This window comes from Jaculus jaculus, chromosome 8 (genome assembly GCF_020740685.1).
Source record: "Jaculus jaculus isolate mJacJac1 chromosome 8, mJacJac1.mat.Y.cur, whole genome shotgun sequence".
NCBI lineage: Eukaryota > Metazoa > Chordata > Mammalia > Rodentia > Dipodidae > Jaculus > Jaculus jaculus.
This window is the reverse complement of record NC_059109.1, coordinates 40,458,209-40,483,001: the sequence shown is the minus strand read 5'-3', so window position 1 is coordinate 40,483,001 and position 24,793 is coordinate 40,458,209. Positions and strand designations below refer to the sequence as shown.

The 24,793-nt window shown below is 41.0% G+C and overlaps 2 protein-coding genes across 3 annotated transcripts in view; both read left to right on the top strand.

Moving 5' to 3' along the window:
• Fsip1 (fibrous sheath interacting protein 1) overlaps positions 1-24,793 on the top strand; it is a 213,365-nt gene that overhangs the window by 65,731 nt on the left and 122,841 nt on the right. The gene's annotated exons all lie outside the window — the stretch shown is intronic.
• The window catches only part of LOC105944175 (cytosolic iron-sulfur assembly component 2A), an 83,242-nt gene continuing 66,018 nt past the window's right edge, over positions 7,570-24,793 (top strand). Inside the window, exon 1 of the mRNA XM_012949248.2 lies at positions 7,570-7,728. Coding sequence (XP_012804702.2) covers positions 7,570-7,728 — 159 coding nt within the window. The remainder of the gene's footprint in view (positions 7,729-24,793) is intronic.

Sequence of the window (24,793 nt, the reverse complement as noted above, 5' to 3'; positions counted from 1 at the left end):
TCTCCCCGTTTTGTTTTTGTAAGAGCATTAGTCACCATGGCCCCTGTTTTAGGTTGTCTCCCTCTGGGGATCTTACCCATCACTGGGTACCATGTGTTTAGCTTGCTGAGAACCCACTCCATGGCCTGTCTTAGGTTGTCTCAGTCAGTCTGAGATCTTACCTGTCATTGGTCACATGGAGGACAGAGGAGGTGGCAATGGGTCATCTGAGGAACTTAATTCCTGAGTTGCCAGCCTGTGGTAATGTATCTCAACCTGATGGAGTTTTATTGCCTCTAGCCGCTGGTGAATGAATTGTGTAATTTTGTTAATTACAGAAGGCCCGACAGTGAGAATAAGGAGGAGGGGAAGGAGGGACCTAAGTAGAGGAAGGAGGTAGGGTAAGAAGCCATGTAAGCCCGTCCATGGTGGGCTGTCCTGGAGGTCCCGCCGCCTCCTCTCCAAGTCTTCCTGGAGCCTCTTAATCTTGTCCTGGACGATTCCCGATTTACTGGCATAAAAGCAGCATTTTTCCTATAAAAACAAGCATATGCCTCCCTTTTTAGCTGTTAGTAGGTCTAATCCCCTCCTGTTTTGTAGGACTACCTCAGCCAGGGAATCTAGCTGTTGGAGATAGGTCTCCCTCTGATATAATCAAAAGAGGGTATAGGGAGGGCCTTATTTCCAGGAATGATATCTACATCTGGGATTAAGGTGGCTGGGGCACAAAGGCCCATCCAATTGGTGGGCAGAAAGTACTAGGCCATCCCTCCTCCACAAACATAAACCATTCCAGAAGGCGGGCAGCGTTGAGCACTGGGCTCAGTTGTGTTAAAAGTATAGAAGGAAGAATGAATGTATCCCACATCTATACTGGAATTATAGGGGAAGGTGGGGTCCAAATGCAAGCTCCAGAGGAAACATTGGGAAAAGCTGGGCAGGGATGGGGGAGGTGGCTGGGCAATTTTTTAAGGTTGTTTATCTTCATTAGAAAAATTTAAAATATTTAAATAATGCCTTTTTTTAGTTGGTCATGTAGGGGTAAGGATTCCCCTTTTGTTTTTGTAATTGAGACTTGAGAGTCTGATTATCCTATCTTTAAAATTTTAGTTGTACTGTGGTAGTTATATAAGCCTTATAAATGAGGTATAGAAAGTAGACATATCTTATATTTTAAATATCTAATATTTATAAATATCTCACATTTAAAATATTTAACATTTATAAACACAGGCAGAACCTGCCACCAGTCTTGAAAACAGTACCAATTGATTCATAGATTAACTCATTTAACCTAGAAATTTTTAGCACCTGTGTTTGAAAACATCTCTGATTAGTTTAGATACCTGTGTTGGTACAAATTACCCAGAGAACATTGGAAACAGAACCATAGAGTTTAATAATTTTTTTAGAACCAAAACAGCTAGCTAAATTTTAATATAATCCTTGATAAATCTTTTTGAAAGCAAAAAACATTATTTGATAACCCATGATTTTGGCTTAAGCTTTATAGTTATTGATTTTATGTACCACAGAAACTTTTATTAACATAAAACAATTTTATGTTTTACCCATGACTTAAATTTGATAAAACTTAAGTAAGCTATCCTAACATATCCCAGAAGATGAAAGTTATTATTACTGAAATTCAATCACTTAAACCTAAGTGATTAAACCTAGTTATGAACATTTAATTGAATTAGCATAAATAAGGCAGAAGCTATTTTTAAAGTGACAATGTCTTTAGGTATGAGTACTTCTCCTTTGGAAAATAACCACTTCTATGTGAGCTTTTATCTTAACAATAGTTAAAACCTTGATGAAAAGAGGAACCTAATTTACTTTACTGAGAGAGTCTTAAAGCCAGTTTTATAACCCTTAAATCACAACAAATTAGCATCAGTAACCTGTTAATGAGTGAGGTCTTATCATAAGACTCAGTTTCTCCATTGATTAAAACCTTGGCATCAGGTGAACATTAGATTTAATCCAATTAAATGTTTTAATGAAGGGGCCCTTTCTCTGATATACACATTATGTAAGTCTGATGCATATCTTATGTAAGGAGTTTGTAACCTGGTCAAATACCTTGACTCAGTTTACCTATTTAACATTTTGTCTAGTGAGACATTTTATCTAACAGATGTGACTTTAGGTGTTCAAAAGAGAAGAACTAAAGAGAGCCACAGTTATATGCTCTACTCCTTTTTCTTTGTCAGAGACAATTGGCCATTTTGTCTCTAGTCAGAGTCTGGGGGACACATGGCTTAAACTTGTATGTGGTCTGAGATAAAGGGGGTTTTATCCATTTTTTTAGAGTTCAGCTTTCCATGAACTTAAGTAGCATATGTTGGAAAGCAAGAGCAAAATGAAATTACAGAGCAGAGAGATAAGCATCCTGACATTTCTTATCCTATTCTGAAGTTGTTTGTTTTTACACAGCAAGTTTACCCATTTGCAAAACACAAGGTGATAGACTCTTATCTATGTTTAACCTGGTTAAACCTCCAATAACATCTGTGCTTATGACTTTGTGACCCATCTAGTATAGGCATCACCTGTGTCTAATGTAGGATGAATTTAGATTAAGACTATGTCCCTATATAAAACTTTTGGAGTATCCTTAAGAGTCTGTAAACAGTTGAAAAATCTCTAACTTTAGTCATGATGTTTAGGTTTAACCTGAAAATTCTTTCCTACATGTGCACATCAGTCCATTATAAATTTAACCTTGATTAAACTCTCTGGGCCTGGGCAGCAGGGTGCAGCCAGCCCTTATGCCAGTAGCCCAGTTCCAACAAAGTCCTCTGTAGTCTTTCCTTTCCCTTAGAAAGCTCATAAGCCAAGCCTTGAAGTTCAATGCTGTTTGCATTTAGCATTTTTAAATTCTCATTAGAATAGTCCATAAAATTTGGCTTACCACTCCAGAAGACACCTTCAGTTGCAAGCACCAAGTCCATGCCTATTCCTCCAAAATAAAGATTCCAAAAGATCAACATCCACATGGTCAGGTTCATCTCAGTCCATTTCTTGGTACCAAGTTTTGTATCAGACAGCTTCAGGTTAGCAGAGATCAACTTCCAGATCAGGTACAGTTATGGAGGAAGGGATATTTATTGAAGGTTACAGATCCAGGGGAAGTTCCATAATGGCAGAAAAAGCTGGCCTGCCTTCACAGGCCCAAGGAGAGAGAGAGAGAGAGAGAGAGAGAGAGAGAGAGAGAGAGAGAGAGAGAGAGGGAGAGAGAGAGAGAGAGAGAGGGAGAGGGAGAGAGAGAGAGAGGGAGAGAGAGAGAGAGGGAGAGGGGGAGGGAGAGAGAGAGAGGGAGGCACAAGCCTAAAGGTCAAAAGCCACACAGTGTGTCCACTAGGGACATATGACCCATTTAGAAATACAAAAGCCGCAGATGCAGCTTGCCGGGGAACCAAAAATGGAAGGAAAGAGAAGGAGAATGAAGAGATGTTGACAAGCAAGTACAGGTTATAGAAGCAAAGTTTAGCGCATTAATTATGAAGACTGCCTCATAACTTATGAGGGTACATTCACCCGCACACGCACACAGAGTGACCTCCTCAACGAGAATGCCTCACATGGGGCACTAGTCTGCCAGGTTCCCAGAGCCCCATGTTAGGTGCCAGATGGCGGGCTCCTCTCCGACAGGTAGGTAGTGCTAAGGAGGGACCAGGCCCGATGGTTCCTCCCAAGGGGTTGAGGAAGAAGGGTGAACGTCGGACGACTCAGAATCTCTCCTAATAACTGGAGAAAAACCACACTGAGTTGGGAGTCTTGTCGAAGCAGGAACTCTCTTTATTGTTACAAGTGGTTGCCTATATAATGTTTCCTAGCTGGCCAGAGGCAGATCCCCAAACTTTAGCTAGGCTCAGGAAGTTCCACTAGGCCTCATGCCTGGGCCTCTCAAGGCCCAACAGTTAATCTCAAACTGTACCTGATTTATAAGATATCAGATATGATGTATAGATAGGATCCTAACTGAAGTTTCAGCATCCATTGGGGTCTTGAATCATATATCCTGTGGATTAGTGGTGAGTGGTGACTACTGTTCTGGTTACCATCCAAAGCTGTTTCTGGCCAAAGAAAGGATTGTTTAGACTATGATACTCAACGAAGGCCATTATTTACTATTTGTTACTAGTGGATAAGGAACTTTTCCAGAGTGTAAATCCAGGTACTCTGTTTCATCAAGATAGACATGTTTGTTGGCAGAGTTGATTTAGTTCTGACACAACTCCTTATACCAGACCAGTAACAAATAGTGACAAGTCTGGTCCAGACCATCAGACCACACACTATGAAGGTTACTGAGTGCAGCCCTTTCTATTTGTGTTGATATTGAGTGTATGGATTTAAAAATATTTATTTATTGAGAGACAGAGAGAAACACACACACACATACACACACACACACAGAGAGAGAGAGAGAGAGAAAGAGAGATAGAGAGAGAGAGGGAGAGAATGGGTACACTAGGGCTTTCTTCCTGCTGCAAATGAATGCCAGATATATGTGCCATTTTGTGTATCTGGCATTATGTGGGTACTGGGGAATTGAACTTGGGCCATCATGCTTTGCAAACAAGACCCTTTAACTACTGAGTCATCTCTCTAGCCCAAGAATCTGGTTATGCACACGTTCTCTCCTGGATCTCAGTACCAGGACAGAGCTGTTGTCACTAGTCTTTGTGTTAGGCTTGTGTCTCCTGGACTCATACTCTTCGTAGACATCTGTCTTGACAAGGCTAGGCTCTGCTGCGGTCTTTAGTTTCCTCTTTGGGTCATATATGTGATAGGGGTTTATGTGGAGGCCTCAATCTTTGTTATAGGGGTGGGGAATTCAGAGTTTAACTTTGTCTATTAAATTCCTGTCCCCAGTTTCTTGTCTGCATGACATGATACTATTGACCACTAAACACTGCAACTTTGTTACTACTGTTTTGGGAGAAGACACATGATACATGAAGGAAAACTGGTCCCTAAAATTCTACCTGAAAAATCTATGTTTTCTTTTCTTTTCTTTTCTTTTTTTTTTTTGAGGTAGGCTCTCACTCTAGCTCAGGCTGACCTGGAATTCACTACGTAGTCTCAGGGTGGCCTTGAATTCATGGCAATCCTCCTATCTCTGCCTCCTTAGTGATGGGATTAAAGGCGTGCACCACTATGCCCGGCTTATGTTTTTTATATTTATTTATTTGTAAGCAGAGACAGATAGATAGAAGAGCATCAGATGAAGAGAATGAGAATTTGTGCACCAGGGCCTCCAGCCACTGCAAACAAACTTCAGACTTGTGTGCCATCTTGTGCATCTGGCTTATGTGGGTACTGGGGAATTGAATCTAGGTCCTTAGGCTTCTTAGGCAAGCACCTTAACTGTTAAGGCATCTCTCCAGCCCCAGAAAATTCATTTTTAAACCTGTTCAGTAGCTCCCACCTGGCTAGCCCTATAGTACTGGAAAATGGCCACCAACAGCATGAATAAGCAGGAGACACTACAGACTGTGAAATCAACAAGCTGGTCAAGAAGTACACACTTGTGCAATAGTGGCACACCTCTGTGGGTAACCAAATGGTCTCTGATTGGACATGAGACCTGCTCAGTGGGAGAGAACTCATCTCTGGTACTGGAAACCAAGTCAGAATCCTATGGTTAGGAAACTCATAGACACTAGAGAGAAGCCCCCATTGCTTTCTAAAAAAGAAAAGTGGGCTTGTACACTAACAAAAATTGGGACTGAAGAGATGGCTCAGCAGTTAAGGTGCTTGCCTGCAAAGCCTAATGACCTGGGTTCAATTCCCCAGTACCTATGTAAAGCCAGATATACAAAGTGGTGCTTATGTTTGGTGTTCTGGAGTTTATTTGACGTGTCTAGATACCCTGAAATACCCATTTTTTTCTCTCTCTCTCATAAATAAATAAATAAATAAATATTTGAAAAGAATCACTCCAGTTTCCATATCCCCTTTAACTCAAGCTGTTCCCACTCTTGTTTGGAGAATCTTCTTTATTTTACAGGCGGCAGAGAAAACAGAGGACAACCAAGATCCATCAATAAGACAAGAAGTTAGCTGACTGCCCACTATGAGATGTGTCACCTCTACCATATCTGCCATGGCCCAGGAGAAATTTCAGGGGAAGTGATGGCATGAGCTCTGCTCATACTGCTAGCCTGACAGCCAGCCCCAAGTTGATGGTGACAGACATGGTGATCGATCTAAATCTATCAAGGCAGAAATCTTAAGGCTGCACAGAACCCAACAGTGAATTAGACTGCCAACAGGCCTGCTATGACTCAGGGAACGTTGCAGAAGAGGGGGTGGAAAGATTGCAAGTGCCACAGAGTGGGTGGGAATATCCTGAGGCATGGTCCCCAGCTACCCTATAGGGATTGACTTAATGACCTTAATGACCCTTCAGTGGATACCATAAACCCACTGAGGAGGGTCTCCAGGGTAATGGGAGCTGGGGCAAGGGGATAAAAGAGAATAATCTGTTATAATTAATATGAAATAACTATTAAAAACTAATATTAAAAAAGTTTTTTTTAGGTCTGGAGAGATGGCTCAGTGATTAAAGGGCTTGCCTGCAAAGCCTAATGACTCAGATTTGATTTCCTAGTACCCAAGTAAAGTCAGGTACACAAAGTGTCACCTGTGTCTGGAGTTTGTTTGCAGTGGCTGGAAGACCTGGTATGCCCACTCTCTCTCTTTCTCTGCTTGCAAGTAAATAAAATATTTAAAAAAATTTAGAGAGAGAGAGAGAGAGAGAGAGAGAATTGGTGTGTCAGGTCTCAGCCACCACAATGGAACTCCAGACACTTGTGTCACCTAGTGGGCATGTGTGACCTTGTGTCTGCCTTACCTTTGTGCATCTGGCTAATGTGGGATCTGGAGAGTTGAGCATGGGTCCTTTGTTCACAGGCAAGCACCTTAACCACTAAGCCGTCTCTCCAGCCCAATAAAATATTTTTTAAGGCTCTTGCCCCAGCTCACGCTGCCCGGGCGGGCACTGGCTGCTGGCACTGCTACTGCTGCAGGTCCTGGGGCGTGAGTCCACTGCCTGGGGACCTGGCGAGGGGCGGGGGCAGCCCCAAGCCAGCCCAGATCAACCCTGGTCCATTTTCACGCTTCCTGGAAAGTTTGTCTCCCTGCACTCAGCTGAGCTGCCCCGCGGAGGGTTTCCTCCACAGCTATTGCTGGCCTGGCCTGGCCCCAAGTGTAGGATGGGGTTTTCTGGTGGCAGCCAGAACTATTACAGCCTCCCTGGTCTGGGGCCAGGACACCAGCTGAGGAGGTGGGGAGTTTCTGAAGCTATGGCTAGTGCCTCAGTGAAAGTGGCACTGAGGGTTCGGCCCTTCAATGCCCGTGAGACCAGCCAGGATGCCAAGTGCGGGGTCAGCATGCAGGGCAGCACCACCTCCATCATTAATCCCAAACAGAGCAAGGATGCCCTCAAAAGCTTCACCTTCTACTACTCTTATTGGTCCCATACTTCAGCGGCAGACCCACAGTTTGATCTCAGCAGCAGGTGTAAGGAGACATTAGGAGGAGATGCTGCTCCATGCCTTTGAAGGCTACAACATGTGCATCTTTGCCTATGGGCCGACAGGAGCTGGCAAGTCCTATACCATGATGGGGCGGCAGGAGCCAGGGCAACAAGGCATTGTGCCTCAGCTCTGCGAGGACCTCTTATCTCGTGTTAATGAGAACCAGAACACTGAGCTTTCCTATTCTGTGGAGGTGAGCTATAGGGAGCTCTGTTGTGAGCCAGCACTCCCAAGAGTCGGGGCTCTCTGCGGGTCCGAGAGCAGCCCATCCTGGGCCCCTCTGTGCAGGACCTGTCTAAATTGGCCGTGACTTCCTTTGCAGACATTGCTGATCTCATGGATTGTGGGAATAAGGCTAGGACTACAGCTGCCACCAATGTGACTGAGACCAGCAGCTGCTCCCATGCTGTCTTCACTGTTGTCTTCACTAGCGCTTCCATGACCAGCTCAGTGGGCTGGATTCAGAGAAGCTAGTAAGATCAATTTGGTGGACCTTGCTGGGAGTGAGCAGGCTGACTCCTCAGGGGCCTGGGGCATGTGCCTGAAGGAAGGTGCTAACATCAATAAATCCCTGACTGCTTTAGGGAAGGTGATTTTAGCACCTTTATTCCTTCTCCCTTTCCTTTTTTCCTCTTTCTTTTCCCCTGCCCCTTTTTCTTCTCCTCCCTTCCTTCTTTGTCTTTCTAAACAGACTTTATGAATTCAAAGAATTTTCTTGTGCCTACATAGAAATAATAGATAAATGCTTCTGAACATAAGAACAGAGAATTTGTTCTTATTTCTCTCCAGTTTTAATATTATCCTCAGGGTGAAAATGACTTTTTAGAGAACCTGGGCAATCCAGAAAAATATCAAGCAAAGAAAAATTTTTGCAACAACCATAGTTGACTATGATTGTTATCTTGGTTGCCATTTTTCTTGCTTATGTGTCCCCCACATGCACACACCTAGCCCATCCAAAGACCCAAAGATACAAACAGATACACAGGCACACACAGACTTACTCCTCTCCTCTATCTCTCTTTCATTTCCTCCCCTCTCCTCTTTTATCTTCTTTGTTTATTTATTTGTTCATTTATTTATTTATTTTGGTTTTTCAAGGGAGGGTCTCACTCTAGTCCAGGCTAACCTGGAATTCACTATGCAATCTCAGGCTGGCCTCAAACTTAAAGCAACCTTTTACTTCTGCCTCCCAGTGTTGGGACTAAAGGCGTGTGCCACCATGCCTGGCTTCTTTGTATCTCTTTACAGAACCTGGATCATATTTTGCATATATCTTATGTCCAGGTTTTCACTTTATAGCACATTATGGTAAAATTCTTATGTTAATAAAATATATAAATACCTTATTTTTAATACTAGGTTATTAATTATTAAATGATTATTGAGTATGACTGTTGAATGAACCTCTTCTTGGTTTATTTCTCATTGTGTTCAATATTTGTGTTATTGTAAGCCACAATATACTGGATAGCATTTGTTTCATTAATTTATTGGTATTTTTATTATTACTACTAGTACTATTTTGTGGTGCTAGGGATCAAACCCATGTCTATTACTGAACTTTATTCCTCAGCCCTTGTTTTTTTTTTTTCCTTCCTTGTGGTAGGGTCTCACTGTAGCTCAGGCTGACCTAACACTCTGTAGTCCCAGGCTGTCCTTGAACTCATAGTGATTCTCCTATCTCTGCTTTCCAAGTGCTAGGATTAAAGGTATCTGCTACTATGCCCTGCTCCCTTTATTTTTATTTATTTATTTTTTTGACAGGGTCTTACTGTGTAGCTCAGGCTGCCCTGGGATTGGCAGTTCTTTTGCCTCAGCCTCCCAAATGTTAGATTCATAGGTTTGTGCTACCATGCCTGATAGGATCTATTCTTTTTTTTTTTTTAATTACAATGTCTTGTTTATTTGAGAGTGAGACAGAAGGAGAGAAAGAAAGAGAAAAAGAGAGAGAGAATGGGCATGCCGGGCCTCCTAGCCACTGTAAAGGAACTCCAGATGCATGTGCCACCTTGTGCATCTGTCTTATGTGGGTCTTGGGGAATTGAACCTGGGTCCTTTGGCTTTGCAGGCAAGTGCCTTAACTGTTGAGCCTTCTCTCCAGTCTCCCCCCCTTTTTTTTTAAAATTATTTATTTATTTGAGACCAAGAGAGAGGCAGAGGCAGAGAGCGAGAGAGAGAGAGAGGGAGAGGGAGACAGAGAAATATAGAGAAAAAGGAAGAGGAAGGATCTATTCTTAAGTAGAATTGCTAAGAATAGATTGTAAAATACTGGCTGTATGTTGCCACATTGTTTTCTAGGAAACATTTATTCTTTCACTAACAGTGTTCCAGAGCACTGTGTCTCTGCTTTTAGTGTCAGCATTCTTTTTAATTCTGCCCATCTGAGAGTTTAAAAATGATGTCATTCCTTATTGTACATCTTTTGTTACTAGAGAATCTAGACATGTTTTCAAATATATTTTAGTACTTTGTATCTTTGAACCTTCATTTTTCACTCAAATATTTTCCTTTGAAAAATTATATTTCTATATTGTAGGGCATATACTTTAAAAAATTGTTAAAGATATAACCTTTTCCAAAACATCAGTTCTACCTACTATTTTTCCATGTTAACTTTATGTGAATTTTGCTATCTTTTTTAAAAAATTATTTATTTATTTATTTGAGAGCGACAGACACAGAGAGAAAGACAGATAGAGGGAGAGAGAGAGAATGGGCGCGCCAGGGCTTCCAGCCTCTGCAAACGAACTCCAGACGCGTGCGCCCCCTTGTGCATCTGGCTAATGTGGGACCTGGGGAACCGAGCCTCGAACTGGGGTCCTGAGGCTTCACAGGCAAGTGCTTAACCGCTAAGCCATCTCTCCAGCCCTCTTTTTTTTTTTTTTTTTTGAGGTAGGGTCTCTAGCTCAGGCTGACCTGGAACTTACACTATAGTCTCAGGGTGGCCTCGAACTCACGGTGATCCTCCTACCTCTGCCTCTGAGTTCTGGGATTAAAGGCAAGTGCCACCATGCCTGGTGAATTTTGCTTTATTATGGAGTCATTTGTGAGAGATATATTTTGGCTGTTGCAACTTGCTTTGTGTTGCTTGAAATGATCCACCAGCAGTATTTATATCCTTTCATTTATAAACCCTGCATCATCTCTGGACTGTGTTTTGAGTAAGTAATGCCCCCCCCCCCAAAAAAAAAAATCACCATCTAGTTATGTTCTTGTTAAAGTGTTTGTTGTTAGCTTTTAAATTGGTTAATCTTTTCTTAGTTATATTTCTTAGGGTCTAATATTTAGATAAGCAATGACAGAAGAATCTTATTTTTGTACTTGATGAAGCCAATTGTTAATATTTAAATTCAATTGAGAAGTAGCAAATGTACTGCTTTTATTTTATTTATTTAAACTCTGCATTATATGAAGACACCCAAAGTCAATATGACCTAAAGTTATCCTTCAGAAAATTTTCTTAGCCAGTTGTTCAACCAAGTCCAGTAGTCAGTGGTATGTTGAGGTTCAAATACCTGTTAAAAACAGGACTCTATCCACTGACATAATGACTATGAAAGTTAATAAAATTAAATCTATGTCTCTTAGAACGTAAAGTTTAGTAGGGGCCACAAGATAAAATATGAAACTGGTGAGACTATATAAACAATACAGGTTTTGTAGTATAATATATGGAAGATAAAAAGTAATGCTGTGGTAAGTAGAAAAGAAAACTATGAGCAAAGTTTGAGATGTCATTCAGAGAGGAGGAGAGGAATGAGACCAGCAGAGAAGAGAGCTGGGAGGCATCTGGCAGCCAGGGCAGCAGAGGCCAGCAGCAAACCCTGAAGTACAGGCCAAGGTGCAGCTCAGCTGACAGCAGGTTCTTTTGTTTTTTTTGGTTTTTCGAGGTAGGGTCTCACTCTAGCCCAGGCTGACCTGGAATTCACTATGGAGTCTCAGGGTGGCCTTGAACTCACGGCAATCCTCCTACCTCTGCCTCCCGCTCCCGAGTGCTGGGATTAAAGGCATGCACCACCACGCCTGGCTAACAGCAGGTTCTTTCCAAGTGGTGGGCCTGGCATGACCAGCACATACAGCTCAGGGAAATAGGTTAAAGCTGGGGTATAGACAAAGCTTAGAGATCAGAACCCACAATAAAGCAAGATGGAGATTTAAAACTCTGTAACTTTAAGCCTCTATTTGCTGGGAAAATATAAATCCCATGTATAAATTTATGGGCAAAGAATGGGCTATGAAAAGATTATATGAGTAATTGTGATTTATCTATGGTACCTAACTCATATTTGGTATATGTTAGATTCATTAATTCACTGACTAAAAATGTCTTTTAAAATGGGCCATAGTATAGTTAAAGCTTTGCTCTTCAATGAACATAAAGGCATGAACTTATGTAGTTATTAAGTATTTTGCATACATAATTCGGATCATTTTGTTTCATAATGTTTGCCTGGCTTTAGACATTTATTTAAAGTCTTTAGACCAGTTTCATAATTCTTTAAGTTTGAAGTTTTGATTTCTATATTCTTGATCACCTTGAGTTAAGGATTCTCAGTGATAACTCATTGTAAATGGAATAAAATCTCAAGACCTCCATGGAGATGGCTACATGTTAACAATCTTTGAATCACAGTGAAAAAACAAAAAAGGTAACTTGGTGCTATTTACAGGGCATAATACATTTGTTTTTGTTGTTGTTTATTTGAGGCAAGGTCTCGCTGTAGGCAAAGCTGATTCAGGTCTCATTCTGTAGCCCAAGTTGGCCTTCAATTTATGGTAATTCACCTCCCTCATCCTCCTGAGTGCAGGGATTTAAGGTGTGAACCGCCACACCCAGCCCCTTTGCTTTTTATAATGTATCAAAGATTGCAAAGTGTCTGTTCCCCTACAAGTCAAAAGTCAGTTAATTAATTAAGTGATAATTATATACACTAGTGATGCAATATGATGTTTTGATGTATGTATACATTGTAGAAAGATTAAATCAAGCCCATTAGCAAATTTATCAGGTCACTTTATTATTATTATTATTGTTGTTGTTGTTGTTTTGGTTTTCAAGGTAGTGTCTCTTCTAGTCCAAGCTGACCTGGAATTCATTATGTAGTTTCAGGGTGGCCTTGAACTCACAGTAATTCTTCTACCTCTGCTCCCCAAATCCTGGGATTAAAGGTGTGTACTATCACACTCACCTCTGTTGTCATTTTTGTATGTTGTGAATGTTTAAAATGTATTGTGTTTCCTTGAGTTGTAATTGGGGATTCCTATGCACTTTGGAGATTGGTGGCATAGCCTTTGCTATTGAAGGTGACTGACAATACCAAAACCCCTTAGGGGACTTATCCTGACTTCCTGGAGAATGCTACAAAGACATGCTGCCCTACTGCTCTACCTAGGAGCACAGAATTGGAATAGAAGTGAGAGAGGGCATCCTTGTCTCATTCCTGTTTTTAGAGGAAATGGTTTCTTTTTTTTTTTTTTTTCCTGTTCAATGTAATGTTGGCTGTGGGCTTGTCATATATGGTCTTTATTACTTTGAGAAGTGTTCCATCTAGTCCTACTTTCTCCAGGGCTTTCATCAGAAGGCATGTTGGACTTTGTCGAATACCTTTTAAATCAATTGAGATGATAATTTGATTACATTTTTGGATTTATATATGTTGTCCCAACTTTACATCCTCAGTATGAATCCCACTTTGTCGCGACTACCTCGACCAGCAAGAATGACACGACCCGAGAGCTCTTCTTTAAGCAGTTTATTCAGGAACCTTGAACAATCTTCTGACCCCGGGGAGAGCCGACCCACAAACTAAGTAGTCCTGCGCTAGCCAACCCTAGTGAGCCACGTGGCCCATGCAGATAGGTCCACGATTAAGGAAGCAGAATTAGTTAAGCAGCCTCAGCCAAATAAGGACGTGTTTATCCCAGAGAGCGCTCGCTATCGGGCTAGCGGAAGGCGGAAGCTGATGCCATCTTTAGGGCGCGGCACATCGCAGCTCTCCACAGTTCCCCTTTTTGTTTTAAACGAAACAGGTGAGAGTAGAGGTCTGAGCTCTGTAGTGAAATCCAGTACCGATTTTTCCAGAGGCGGGAGTAAGGATGGATATTATGGGGAAAGGATGGTACTAACCCGCTTTCTCTCAGACATGCTCTCCTCTAGGCTGCTAACTGCAGGCGGCATACCTAGAGTGCAGTGCTTTGCCTCGCAACCTGAACGTGCTGTGAGTATTCTAGCTCTTCATGACAGCAAGCCATGCGTAAGGGGACTGTCCTGCCTCAATGGCTGTAAAGGCCTGAATAATGATAGCTGCATTCCTTTGCTGTGTGACCCTCATCTTGCATAGACACCACAGGCCCACCAAGAAGGCCAGCACCAGGAGACCAGCTAGTGGAAGGATCTTTATGTTGGACTTTTCTGGTCAGTCTCTCGGGCACCCACACTGGATCCTGATGATCCTGTGGAAAAACACAAACAGACCCTCTCGTCCATGTCAATACAGGATCAGGGCCATGCCACGTTTCTGTGAGCACATCTTTCCATTTAACATATTAGGGTACTTTTCTTAACTTTTAAATTCTTTGACAAAAGCAGCTCCTGAAGGGCCAAAAAAATTGGGTGCAAATGAGAAGCGCCCATAGTTACTTTTACCTTTAACTCCGCTCACTGGTCCGCAGTGACTTTACTTTCAGTTCGCTATCACCATGAACTCTTCTTCGCTCTCTTTTTATCTACAGGGTAGAGCACAAATTTTCCCTTCCCCGTGATCTTTATTGTCCCACCTTACCTTAGGGAACTTACCAGCGCTGCCCTGACTGCAAAAAGTTCTGAGCCTCCTTCGAGAGAGAGGTTCCCCGTACGGGCCACCACATGTCGCGACCACCTCAACCAGAAAGAATGACGTGACCCGAGAGCTCTTCTTTAAGCAGTTTATTCAGGAACCTTGAACAATCTTCTGACCCCGGGGAGAGCCGACCCACAAGCTAAGTAGTCCTGCGCTAGCCAACCCTAGTGAGCCACGTGGCCCATGCAGATAGGTCCATGATTAAGGAAGCAGAATTAGTTAAGCAGCCTCAGCCAAATAAGGACTTGTTTATCCCAGAGAGCGCTTGCTATCGGGCTAGCGGAAGGCGGAAGCCGACGCCATCTTTAGGGCGCGGCACATTGCAGCTCTCCACACCACTTAGGCATGATAAGTAATTTTCTTAATATGTTTTCTGGATTCAGTTTGAAAGAATCTTGTTGAAAATTTTTGTGTTTTATGTTCATTGGGGAAATTGGTTTGTAGTTTTTTTATTTTCTTTTAAATTTAACATCAAACTTTAATATATGAAATAAAATTTAAATTGTAATATATGAACATAAAGCAATTTGATTGTGTTCTTGTCCCATTATCCTCCTCTGTCCCCCTCCCCCCTCCCCCCAAGGACCCTCCTCTTTCAGTGGCCTTCCCCTATTTTGTTGTCACATTCCTTTTATCTTCCTTTGTCCTCCATGCCAATATGTTGATGGGCTCAGGACAGTGATGGTATTGTGGGCATATCAGTTACCTTTGTGGGGTCATGAATGTACCAGTCCAGAGGTTAGTGCTCCAAAGTATGTTTATAACCCCTGTGGCTTTTACATTCTTTTCACTCCCTCTTCCACGTTATTTCTTTGAGCCTTGAAAGCCATGATATAAATCACCTTTAGTCTTGAGCTCTTGTCAGCATCTTACTTTCTACTTTGATGAGTTTTGAGTCTCTTCAGTGTCTACCACTGTCTCCATAGAGATGGTTCACTTTTGTTGTGTTTTTATCTAGCTTAGGGATCAAGGTACTACTGTCTTTGTAGAATAAGTTTAGAAGTGTTCCTTACATTTCTATATTGTGGAACACTCTGAAAAGAATTGGTATCAGGTCCTCTGTAAAAGTTTCATTTGGAAGTAAATCTGACTGGTTCTGGGCTTTTCTTTGTGGAGAGATGTTTTAAACATGTGCTTTACTTATTTTTATTTATTTATTTGAGAGAGAGAGAGAAAGAGAGGGAGAGAAAGAATGAATAGGTTCACCAGGGCCCCTAGTCACTGCAAATGAATTCCAGACACGTGCTACCTGGTGCATCTGGCTTCCATGGGTCCTGGGGAATCAAACCTGGGTCCTTTGGCTTTTCATGCAAGTGCCTTAGCCACTAAAGCATCTCTCCATCCCTGTGAAGAGATTTTTAATTACAGCTTTAATCTCATTGCTTGTAATGTGTCTGTTTAAGTTATTAAGAAGAAATAAAAGGAATTAAAAATAGGAAAGGAAGAAGTCAAATTATCCCTATTTCCAGGTGATATGATTCTATACTTAAAAGACCCAAAGAGTATGAAAAAACTTCCATAGTTAATAAATACTTTCAGTAATGTTGTATAATACAAAACCAGCACACAAAAATTGGTAAATTTAACATACATTAATAAGAATTTATAGGCAAATGAATCAAGGAAAACATCCCATTCACAATAACTATAACCAAACTGAGAAAGACTTCTGCACTGAAAATTTCAAGACACTAAAAAAAGAAAGGAAATCAAAGAGGACATTACATGATACCTGTAAAGACCTCTCATGCTCCTGGATTGGCAGAGAATGACTATCTTGTCAAAAGTAATCTATAGATTCAATGCAGTCTCCATCAAAGTTCCAATGATGTTCCTTGCCAAGCTGGAAAAAATAATCCAGAAATTCATATGGCAACACAAAGACCATGAATAGCCAAAGCAATCCTAAAGAGAAAGCACACAGCTGGAGGTGTCAAAATACCTGACCTCAGATTATACTACTGGACAGTAGTGATAAAGGTAGCATGGTACTTGAACCAAAACAGACATAGGCCAAGGGAATAATTGATCAGTGGACCCAGAAATGATTCCATACTTCTTGACCAGCTAATCTTTGACAAATGAATCAAAAGTGAAAAAAAAGACAGATTATATCTCACCCTTTACAAATATCAATTCAAACTGGACCAAAAACCTCAATTTAAAACCCGAAATACAGAAAGTTCTAGAGGAAACATTAGGGAACATACTTCAAGATTTAGGTATAGGCAAGAACTTTCTGAACAGGACTCCAATAACACAGGAAATAGCCCTAAGAATCAACAAATGGGACTGCATGAAATTAAGTTTCTGTACAGCAAAAGAAACCATCAACAAAGTCAGCAGACAGTCTACAGAATGGGAGGAAAATCTTTGCCACCTGTACTTCAGACACAGGGCTAATAACAGAAAGCACAACAAACTGCAAATATTAAACACACACATACACAATAAATTGGGGACTAGAGAGATGGCTTAGTGGTTAAGGCATTTTCCTGCAAAGACTAAGGACCCAGGTTCTATTCCCCAGGACCTACATAAGCCAGATGCACAAAGTTACACATGCGTCTTGAGTTCATTTGCAATGGCTGGAGGTCCTAACATGCCTATTCTCATTGTCTCTCTCTCTCTCCACTTCTTTCTCTCCCTCTCTCTCAAATAAAAATCAATCAATCAATCAATAAATTTGTCTGTCACTAAGTGGGCAAAGAAATGGCCAAATAGTTCACAACTGAAGACATACAAATGGCCCGTAATTACTTTAAAAGTGTACAACATATCTAACCATAAGGGAAATGTAAATCAAAACAACTTTGAGATACCATCCTATCCCAGTCAGAATGGCTACTGTCATAAAAAACAAATGCCTGTGAGGATGGAAAGAAAGAGGCTTGCCCTGGCAGGACTAGGACATATGTCTGATCCAGTCTCATCTTAGATGCCTACAAGCAACACTTCCTGCTTCTCCCTCAGCTCAGCACACCTTGCCTGGGCTGGCCCCTCCTGAGTCAGCCTCATGAGTCCAACAACCAATCAGGTCTCACTCACCCTTACACACCTGAGTCTGGTATCAAGGATTGTCCTAAAACTGAATGTCTGGTCCCTATAAAGAAGCCTAGCCATGTGGCACGTCCTTGTTCTTTTTGGGCCTCTGTCCCTGTCTGACTGCCTATAGGAAGCTCTTGCTCCCATTTTTTTCTTTGACGTCAGTAAGTATGTACACTTAAAGGGGTAAATGTGGATGAAATCTATAAAGGTAGAATGTATCCAGAAGTGAGTATAAGAAGATGAGCTGGAAGAGGGGTGAGAGAAGGACAAAAGGACACATGTGACATGTAAACAGAAGCGGGGAGAATAGTGAGAGAGATGGGAGCTAGGGGAGAGAGGAGCATTGGGGATAGAAGGGGGGTATGGGAGTCAGCCAAAACAAATTGCATTTGAAAATGAAACCTAAATGTATGCCAACTGAAACAACTACAAATAAATAAAAATGATTTATAAAAAGACATGCTGATTTGTTTGATTTTAGATCCTTGATTGGATGCCAAGGCAGTATTTTTGATTTTCTTTATATATGGTATTCTATTTAGTGCATCTTAGCCTGGGTATTCAGATATGTGTAAAGATTCTTTTCTGAGAAAGACAATAAACAAGTTGTTACGGTACTAAAGTCTTACTCAGGCAGATGTTTGAAAAAAAAAAATTAGGTGTAGGGACAGATGAGCAACTATGTTGTCAGCTCATCCTTCCAAGAGATTTGTCATGTCAGTCAGGTGCGGAGAGTGAATCTCTCTATAAGCCCATGGTGGTGGAGTGTGCCTTGATCATTAAGCACATGTGCAAGGGCACAAAACCCACTTCTTTCACATCATTTTTATACTGTTTCTGTGACTTCTAGACTTAACTGTTGAGGAGCTACCAGACCATAAAATCCAGCCAGTGAGAAAGCTGGAAGTCACAGAGCTCAAAGGTTTATTAAGTAGTGTGAAACGCTATTGTTGTGTGCATGTGTTAAATAATTGCTGTCAGTGCAAGACTGTTAAAAATTCCCCCTAGTAATAACATGAATAGCACTATATGGCTTCAAAAGAAGATAAAGAAATCTCTTAGTCAGCGCCCTGCTGGTGTCAGGGCGCATGTCAGTTTTGCTATAGACTGTTCTCTTGGCAGATGCTTCCCTCTGGCAGCAGAGCCCTAATTACCATAGAGATTAAGCTGCAGAATGAGCTGTGGGCATGCAGCCCGGCCTTCTGCTTGTGCTCCGGCTTCAAGGGTTGTAGCGCCAACTGGCATAATGCAGGCTCCCCTCTCCTCTTTCTTCACATGATGATTCACTAGGGTAACCTTCAGTAGCTTAGCTGCAGGGCGAACCCAAGGTTCTCACTCTTTCTCTCACTCTCTGTCTCTCTTTCTCTTTACCCACAGTTCTCTGTTTAACAGCGGTCCACAAATTAGCCTAATCCATGCTGCTTTAATTCATAAGCACTAATTATGTTTCGGTACACATTCTCTTACAATAAATTATCAGTATCCTTACTTTAATCATTTGTAACTAGCTCTGAAGTTAAGGGTTGGTACTTTCCTTTTAGAGGACACAGGCTTTGCTGTGTTCTGTGATGGGATTAAACCCCTCATGGACTGAAAATCGAAGATGTGGATGCTGCATTCCTTTTTTCTAAAGAAATCTATATTTTCTTCTCAACAGAGTTTAATTCAAAATTTTGCATTGCCAATTTTACACTGACAAAATTAGGTTGTGTGCTTAGGTATTTTGGAGAGATGCATAGATAAGCACTATTTATAGGAATATAATCATGAAACTGAGTTGGAATAGCAGTGTACAATTGTGAAAAATTTCTCACATAAACAATTGTGTTTGAGTTTAAATAACCCCTAGCCCTCAATGTGGGTTATTTAGGGATTAATGTGAGGTTGATTACTTAAGGCTCCATGGCTGGGGTCACAGCTGGTACCAGAACATAAATTCATCTCCCTTTGAGAGGAAAGTCTCTTTCATCTTATTCTGTTTATTGACTATATCCCCCCCTGCCATTGTTAGCTCACATACTTATAAAGTTCCTGATAAAATCATCTTTTCTCATTAATAATCTCTATATTTCATTAGACTTTGTGGAAGTTCACCATCATTTGTAGCACATAGAGAATCACTTGTGAACATTCATTCTGCAACAATTTACATTTTACTAACAGCAGAAATCAAGTCTTTTTTATTTGTTACTGCCTTTGCTTTGGCAAAGGAAGTGACTTTGGCTTCTTAAAATAAATCAGTCTTGAGCTGGGGAGATGGCTCAGCAGTTGAGAGTGCTTCTATGGGGGCCTCTCAGTTAGACACCACCAAGTTCAACTCCTCAGAACACTGACTTTAAACTCAATGGCCTTGCTCCAGTCTTGAGACATTTTCTCATTGTCTGTGGCTGTTGCAAGGTCATAGTCTTGACTATTATAAAAATCTTTTCAAAATTCAGCACTGTTTACTTAGATTGGATAAGAAATGATGCACTTTACCCTCTTTGCAGGGCTATTTCACACTGATGTGAAAGGCACCAGAGTGCTCATTTATTTCTTCTTTTTCAGTTAGAAATAGCGTTTGCTACAGGGCTTTGAAATGGTCTAACTTCTCTACTCAGGCAAAAGTACTGTACTGACCAAATGCCATATCACAGAAAATCTTTTGTCTTTTAGGTGAGTCCTTCTGTGTGGCTAAGTAAAGAAATTTAGTTAACAGCTTTTAGCAAGACTTTCTGTCGATGCAGTGTCTCACTCTGGCCCAGGTTGTCTTGGAACTCAATTTAGCCCAGGCTGCCTTGAACTCATGGTGACCCTCCTTCTTCAGCCTCCTCAGTGCTGGCGTTATGGGTGTGCGACATCATACCTGGCATAGGCGGGACATTTTGGAGAATGCTTCTGTGTGTGGATGGCTGATTTCATTCTCAGATAAATACCTTGTATGGGGAGAGGCAGAAAGTACTCATGTGCATTTAGAAGATATTCATCACAAAAAGAATGAAAATAAATTCTGTTCAGTTCTTTACTCTAATGCTAGAATGATGCATTGCCCCCAAGAGGGATTCAGCATCATATTGACTGATAATTAGCCGGGTGAAAAGAGGTGTGGTGGTACACACTGAAGGCTGAGGTAGGAGGATTGCTGAGAGTTCCAGGGCCACATAGTTCCAGACCAACCTGAGCTACAAGTGAGACCCTGTAACAATCAAGTGAGGTATTTTTAGAGACTATACTAAAGCTTTACATTTATGAGTTACAGGAAAAGTTCTTATCAAAATAGGGTTTCTAGGTGTCTGGGTTTGTCCATTCATTTGCTTCTTTATTAAAGTGAGACACCTGTGTTTATTTTGCATTGTTGGTTTCTTGGAAAAGATTTAGGACAAGAGAAGTGTGGCTCAGAAGTGTAAAACAGTGTGGTAGTGCCACCTTGTGGTCACCCTGACCTGCCGGGACAGTGTGCTCTATCTGCTTCAAACTGGGGACCAGTTACGTTTCCTAGAGAACTGTTGAGAAGTAGTGGCAAGGGTTGGCATACCTCTGCCCTGGATAGGGTAACATTTTTACCTTTCTTTTATGTCATTAAGTTTCTCCTATTTCAATTTTTTTCAAAAGCAGTTTTATTAACTAGACTGTTTTTATTACCCCCTTTTCTAATATTTTTAGCTAATTATGTCAGCCAAAATTTGGGCCAAACTTGAAAATCGTAGCTGAGTCATGCTTTACCATCTTATTGAAATGTTTGCCCAGGCAGTATTCAGAAACATGACGAGTGTCTGTGGGCTGTTGTGGACTCTAACCAGAACCTGGATGACAGCCAGTCGCAGTGAAATCTCATCAAAGCCTCTCTTGTTCTTTTAGGATTAATCTCTCTTTAGAAGATCAATGGGAAACCATGTCTTTTTGAAAAAAAAAAATCAGTTGAGATGTACTCCTCAAACATGCACCACATTAGAGAAAGTGGAAAGGCGCAGTTTATACACTACAATAACTTGTTTTCTTTCTTTTAGCTTTTCAGTCACATATTATCCAATATTGAGAAAAATACTGAACTTTTCCAAAGCAGGCTATTAGTGATAGAGATCGTGAATATGTTAGGTGTTATTTTGTAGTTGGCTACTTTCTTCTATTGGAAATAGATGGAACAAGATGTGTTTTATAAGTATATAAATAAAAATTTCAGACATTAATGGTGTTGGTGCTACATGTTTAAAAATGCTTGTTAATATTGAAGGTATTAGCATCTGTAAAGAAAGTAAGTTCTAAAACATACATAAGAATAAAGTATTTCTACAAAGGCAAAAATGGTTGGAAACTAGTTGGGCAGCTGGGCTAAGACCCTCTTATTTGGACTTCTATGTCGTTTTCATGCTTTCTACCTTACAGTTTCTTATGTTGTCACCTAAAAATTATTAAGATTTTCATACCTAAAATGGGACTTAAAAGTTTCAAAAGTCCTGTTTGTGTTTGGAGATGTGAAAATATGCTTTCCTTGTCTGGACTTTCAAGAGGGGTTCTGATGTCTAACAAGTTGGACTCTCTTCTGAAACACTCATTTCCTGCCATCTGATTGGAATGCTGAGTTCCTCGTTCTGTTCTGTGTGCTAAGAAATGCAGAAAAAAATCAGCTTATATCTAACAAGGCTGTAAGACTAGCCCATACATTTTGAATACATCTGGAATTATCTTCATTTCTTTCATTACTTTTACCTTTTGTCTCAATCTTTCCCCTTGACTCTCCTTTCATTTTACTATAGTTATTGTTAGTATCTACTTTAAATCCATATTAGAATAATATAGTTGAGACTCGATTTTTAAAAATCTGATTCATTATTTTTAAACATTTTTCTATATAGTTATACTTTTCTAGTACATTGATTTGATTGATACTTATACTTTCATGTTTACTCTTCATTGACAAAATGCCAAGCAGGAAAATTTCTGATTGATATTATAACATATCTTCCTCCCCCTCCCCGCCCAGGCAGGTTCTTATTCTGGCCCAAGCTGACCTGGAACTCACTCTGTAGTTCCAGGCTGGCCTTGAAATCACAGAAATATTTTTTGTTGTTTCAAATGATAAAAGGCATTAGATGATGGAAAGAATTAACAGGTTATAGTTGTGTATTACATAGAAAGTAAAGGTCTTGCACAATCCTCCTTTTTGAAAAAATACCCTAAGTAGAACCCAAGAGACTGTTACCATGTGGCAGGATCCAAGCTCATCATACTGCTATCAGTGGGAATGGTGTCTTTGTTTTCCCCTATAAATCTTGACACCAGAACTCACTTCTGTCTGTGCTGTAATATGATCATTTTCTTCTCCACACTTCTGAAGAGAGATAGGCCAGTCAAGTCCAAGGGATGGCCCATCTGTGCTATGGGTATCTTTTTTTTTTTTTTTTTGGTTTTGTTTTTTGAGATAAGGTTTAACTTTAGCTTAGGCTGACCTGAAATTCACTATGTAGACTCAGGGTGGCCTTGAATTCATGGCGAACCTCCTACCTCTGCCTCCTGAGTGGTGGAATTAGAGACGTGCACCACCATGCCAGGCAGCTATGGGTATTGTGCAGAAAGGAATCTCTTTGCTTTCCATAGAAGGGCAGTGGAACTTAGGGTTGGGGAATCACAGCTCATTTGTTGCATCAGTGTCAGATAGGCCATTCAGATCCTGGTAACTGAGTGACTGGGAAGGTTACCTCTCCTCCATAGGCCCTGTTTTCTGGGGGTAGCCATAATTGCTTGAAACTGTTGACAGCATGAGCAAATAAGAGATTTTAGGTACACACTTAGTATAGTATCCAGGATGTAAAATAAATTATAGCTATTAGTTGCAGTTACCTTCTCAATACTATGACAAAACACCAAACCCTGCAGTCCCATGTCTGGCATCTGGGGCTCATGGTGTCATCTTACGGGTTTGGGAGTCCCACCCCTCCAGCTCTGCTGCCTGTAGTACACATAGCTGCTAGCCTCTTTCTTGGAGTAGTTGCAGTCTGTGCATGAAGCTTTCACTGGCAGATGTCCCATGGTTCTGGCATCTCCACCACTCTAGGGTGGACTGTGAACATTAGGCTTCACTTTTATGGCTCCACACTGTGGCTTCTTAGAGTCTCTTTACAGGAACTCTGGTCCCATAGCAAAAGACTCCATGACCCCTTCAATCTTGTGTGTTTAATTCCTGAAAAACTAGTACTGTGTAGATGCTGCTGCCAAATTCTGCTACAAGATCAGAATGGAGCCCTGTCTTTTTGACCACAGTTCCACCTGCCTTTGTGTGCTGACCCTTGGGAAACACTTTCTTAGGTAGCTGTTTATTTTTACTGTTTAATTAAAAAAAATTGTTTGTTTATTTGAGAGGAAGAGGGAGAGAGAGAGAGAGAAAGAGAGAGAGAGAGAGAGAGAGGGAAAGAGAGAATGGATACACCAGGGTCTCTAGCCACTGCAAACCAACTCCAGATGCATGTGACACCTTGTGCATCTGGTTTACGTGGGTCCTGGGGAATCAAGCTTTGAACCAAGGTTCTTAGGCTTCACAGGCAAGCACTTAACTACTAAGCCATCTCTCCGGCCCCTAGGTAGTTGTTTTTAAGTAGGGAATCCCTTCAGAGACATTCTCAGTTTGGTCTCTCTCCTTGCAAATTATTATTTTTTTTAAATTTTCACACTATAGAACCATTAGTGGGTGGAGTATTACCTCAGAGGCCCCTTTCCTGCTAACCCAGTGCTGGGTGCTAGATTTCCCTTTAATGGAACTCATACCTTTAACAATTGCAGCTGGTTTTGATCCTGTTTTATCTGTAACTTTATACTCACATTTTTTTTTCACCCATTTAAAAATACCTTCCTGTTCCACCTGTTGCTGCCTGTGTCTGTAGACCTGTGTGAGAGCAGTGAGGAGTGGCTTATGACACAGGTTGAGTGCTAGGCTGACTCAAAATGACCTTTTCCAAAGTGATTATTCTGTTATGTTTGAATTTAGCCTCTCTCAGGTTCTTGGGACACAGGCAAAATGCAGCCAGATTCTTTGCCAGAGTTTCTCATAAATGCTCCACTCTAGTTCCTAGTAGTCTTCCATTTTCTTTATAAAGCCCATGAGCTGGGCTTTCACTGTTTTCTTTCCTCTTAGCATTTTGATCTTCCAAACTCTCACAAGAATGGCCAGTTAAACTTAATTATAGCATTTTAATTTTTTCTAGCCCAAACTCCCAAACTTTTCCACATTCCTCCTCTTGAAAATTAGTTCCAAAGGCCTAAGAAGCACATGATCAACTTTATCAAAGCAACCATCCCACTTCTTGGTACCATTGATCTGTATTCATTGCTTTCCTTGTTGCTGTGACAAGATACCTGAAAAGAAGCAACTTACAGGAGGGTATAATTTGGGAACAA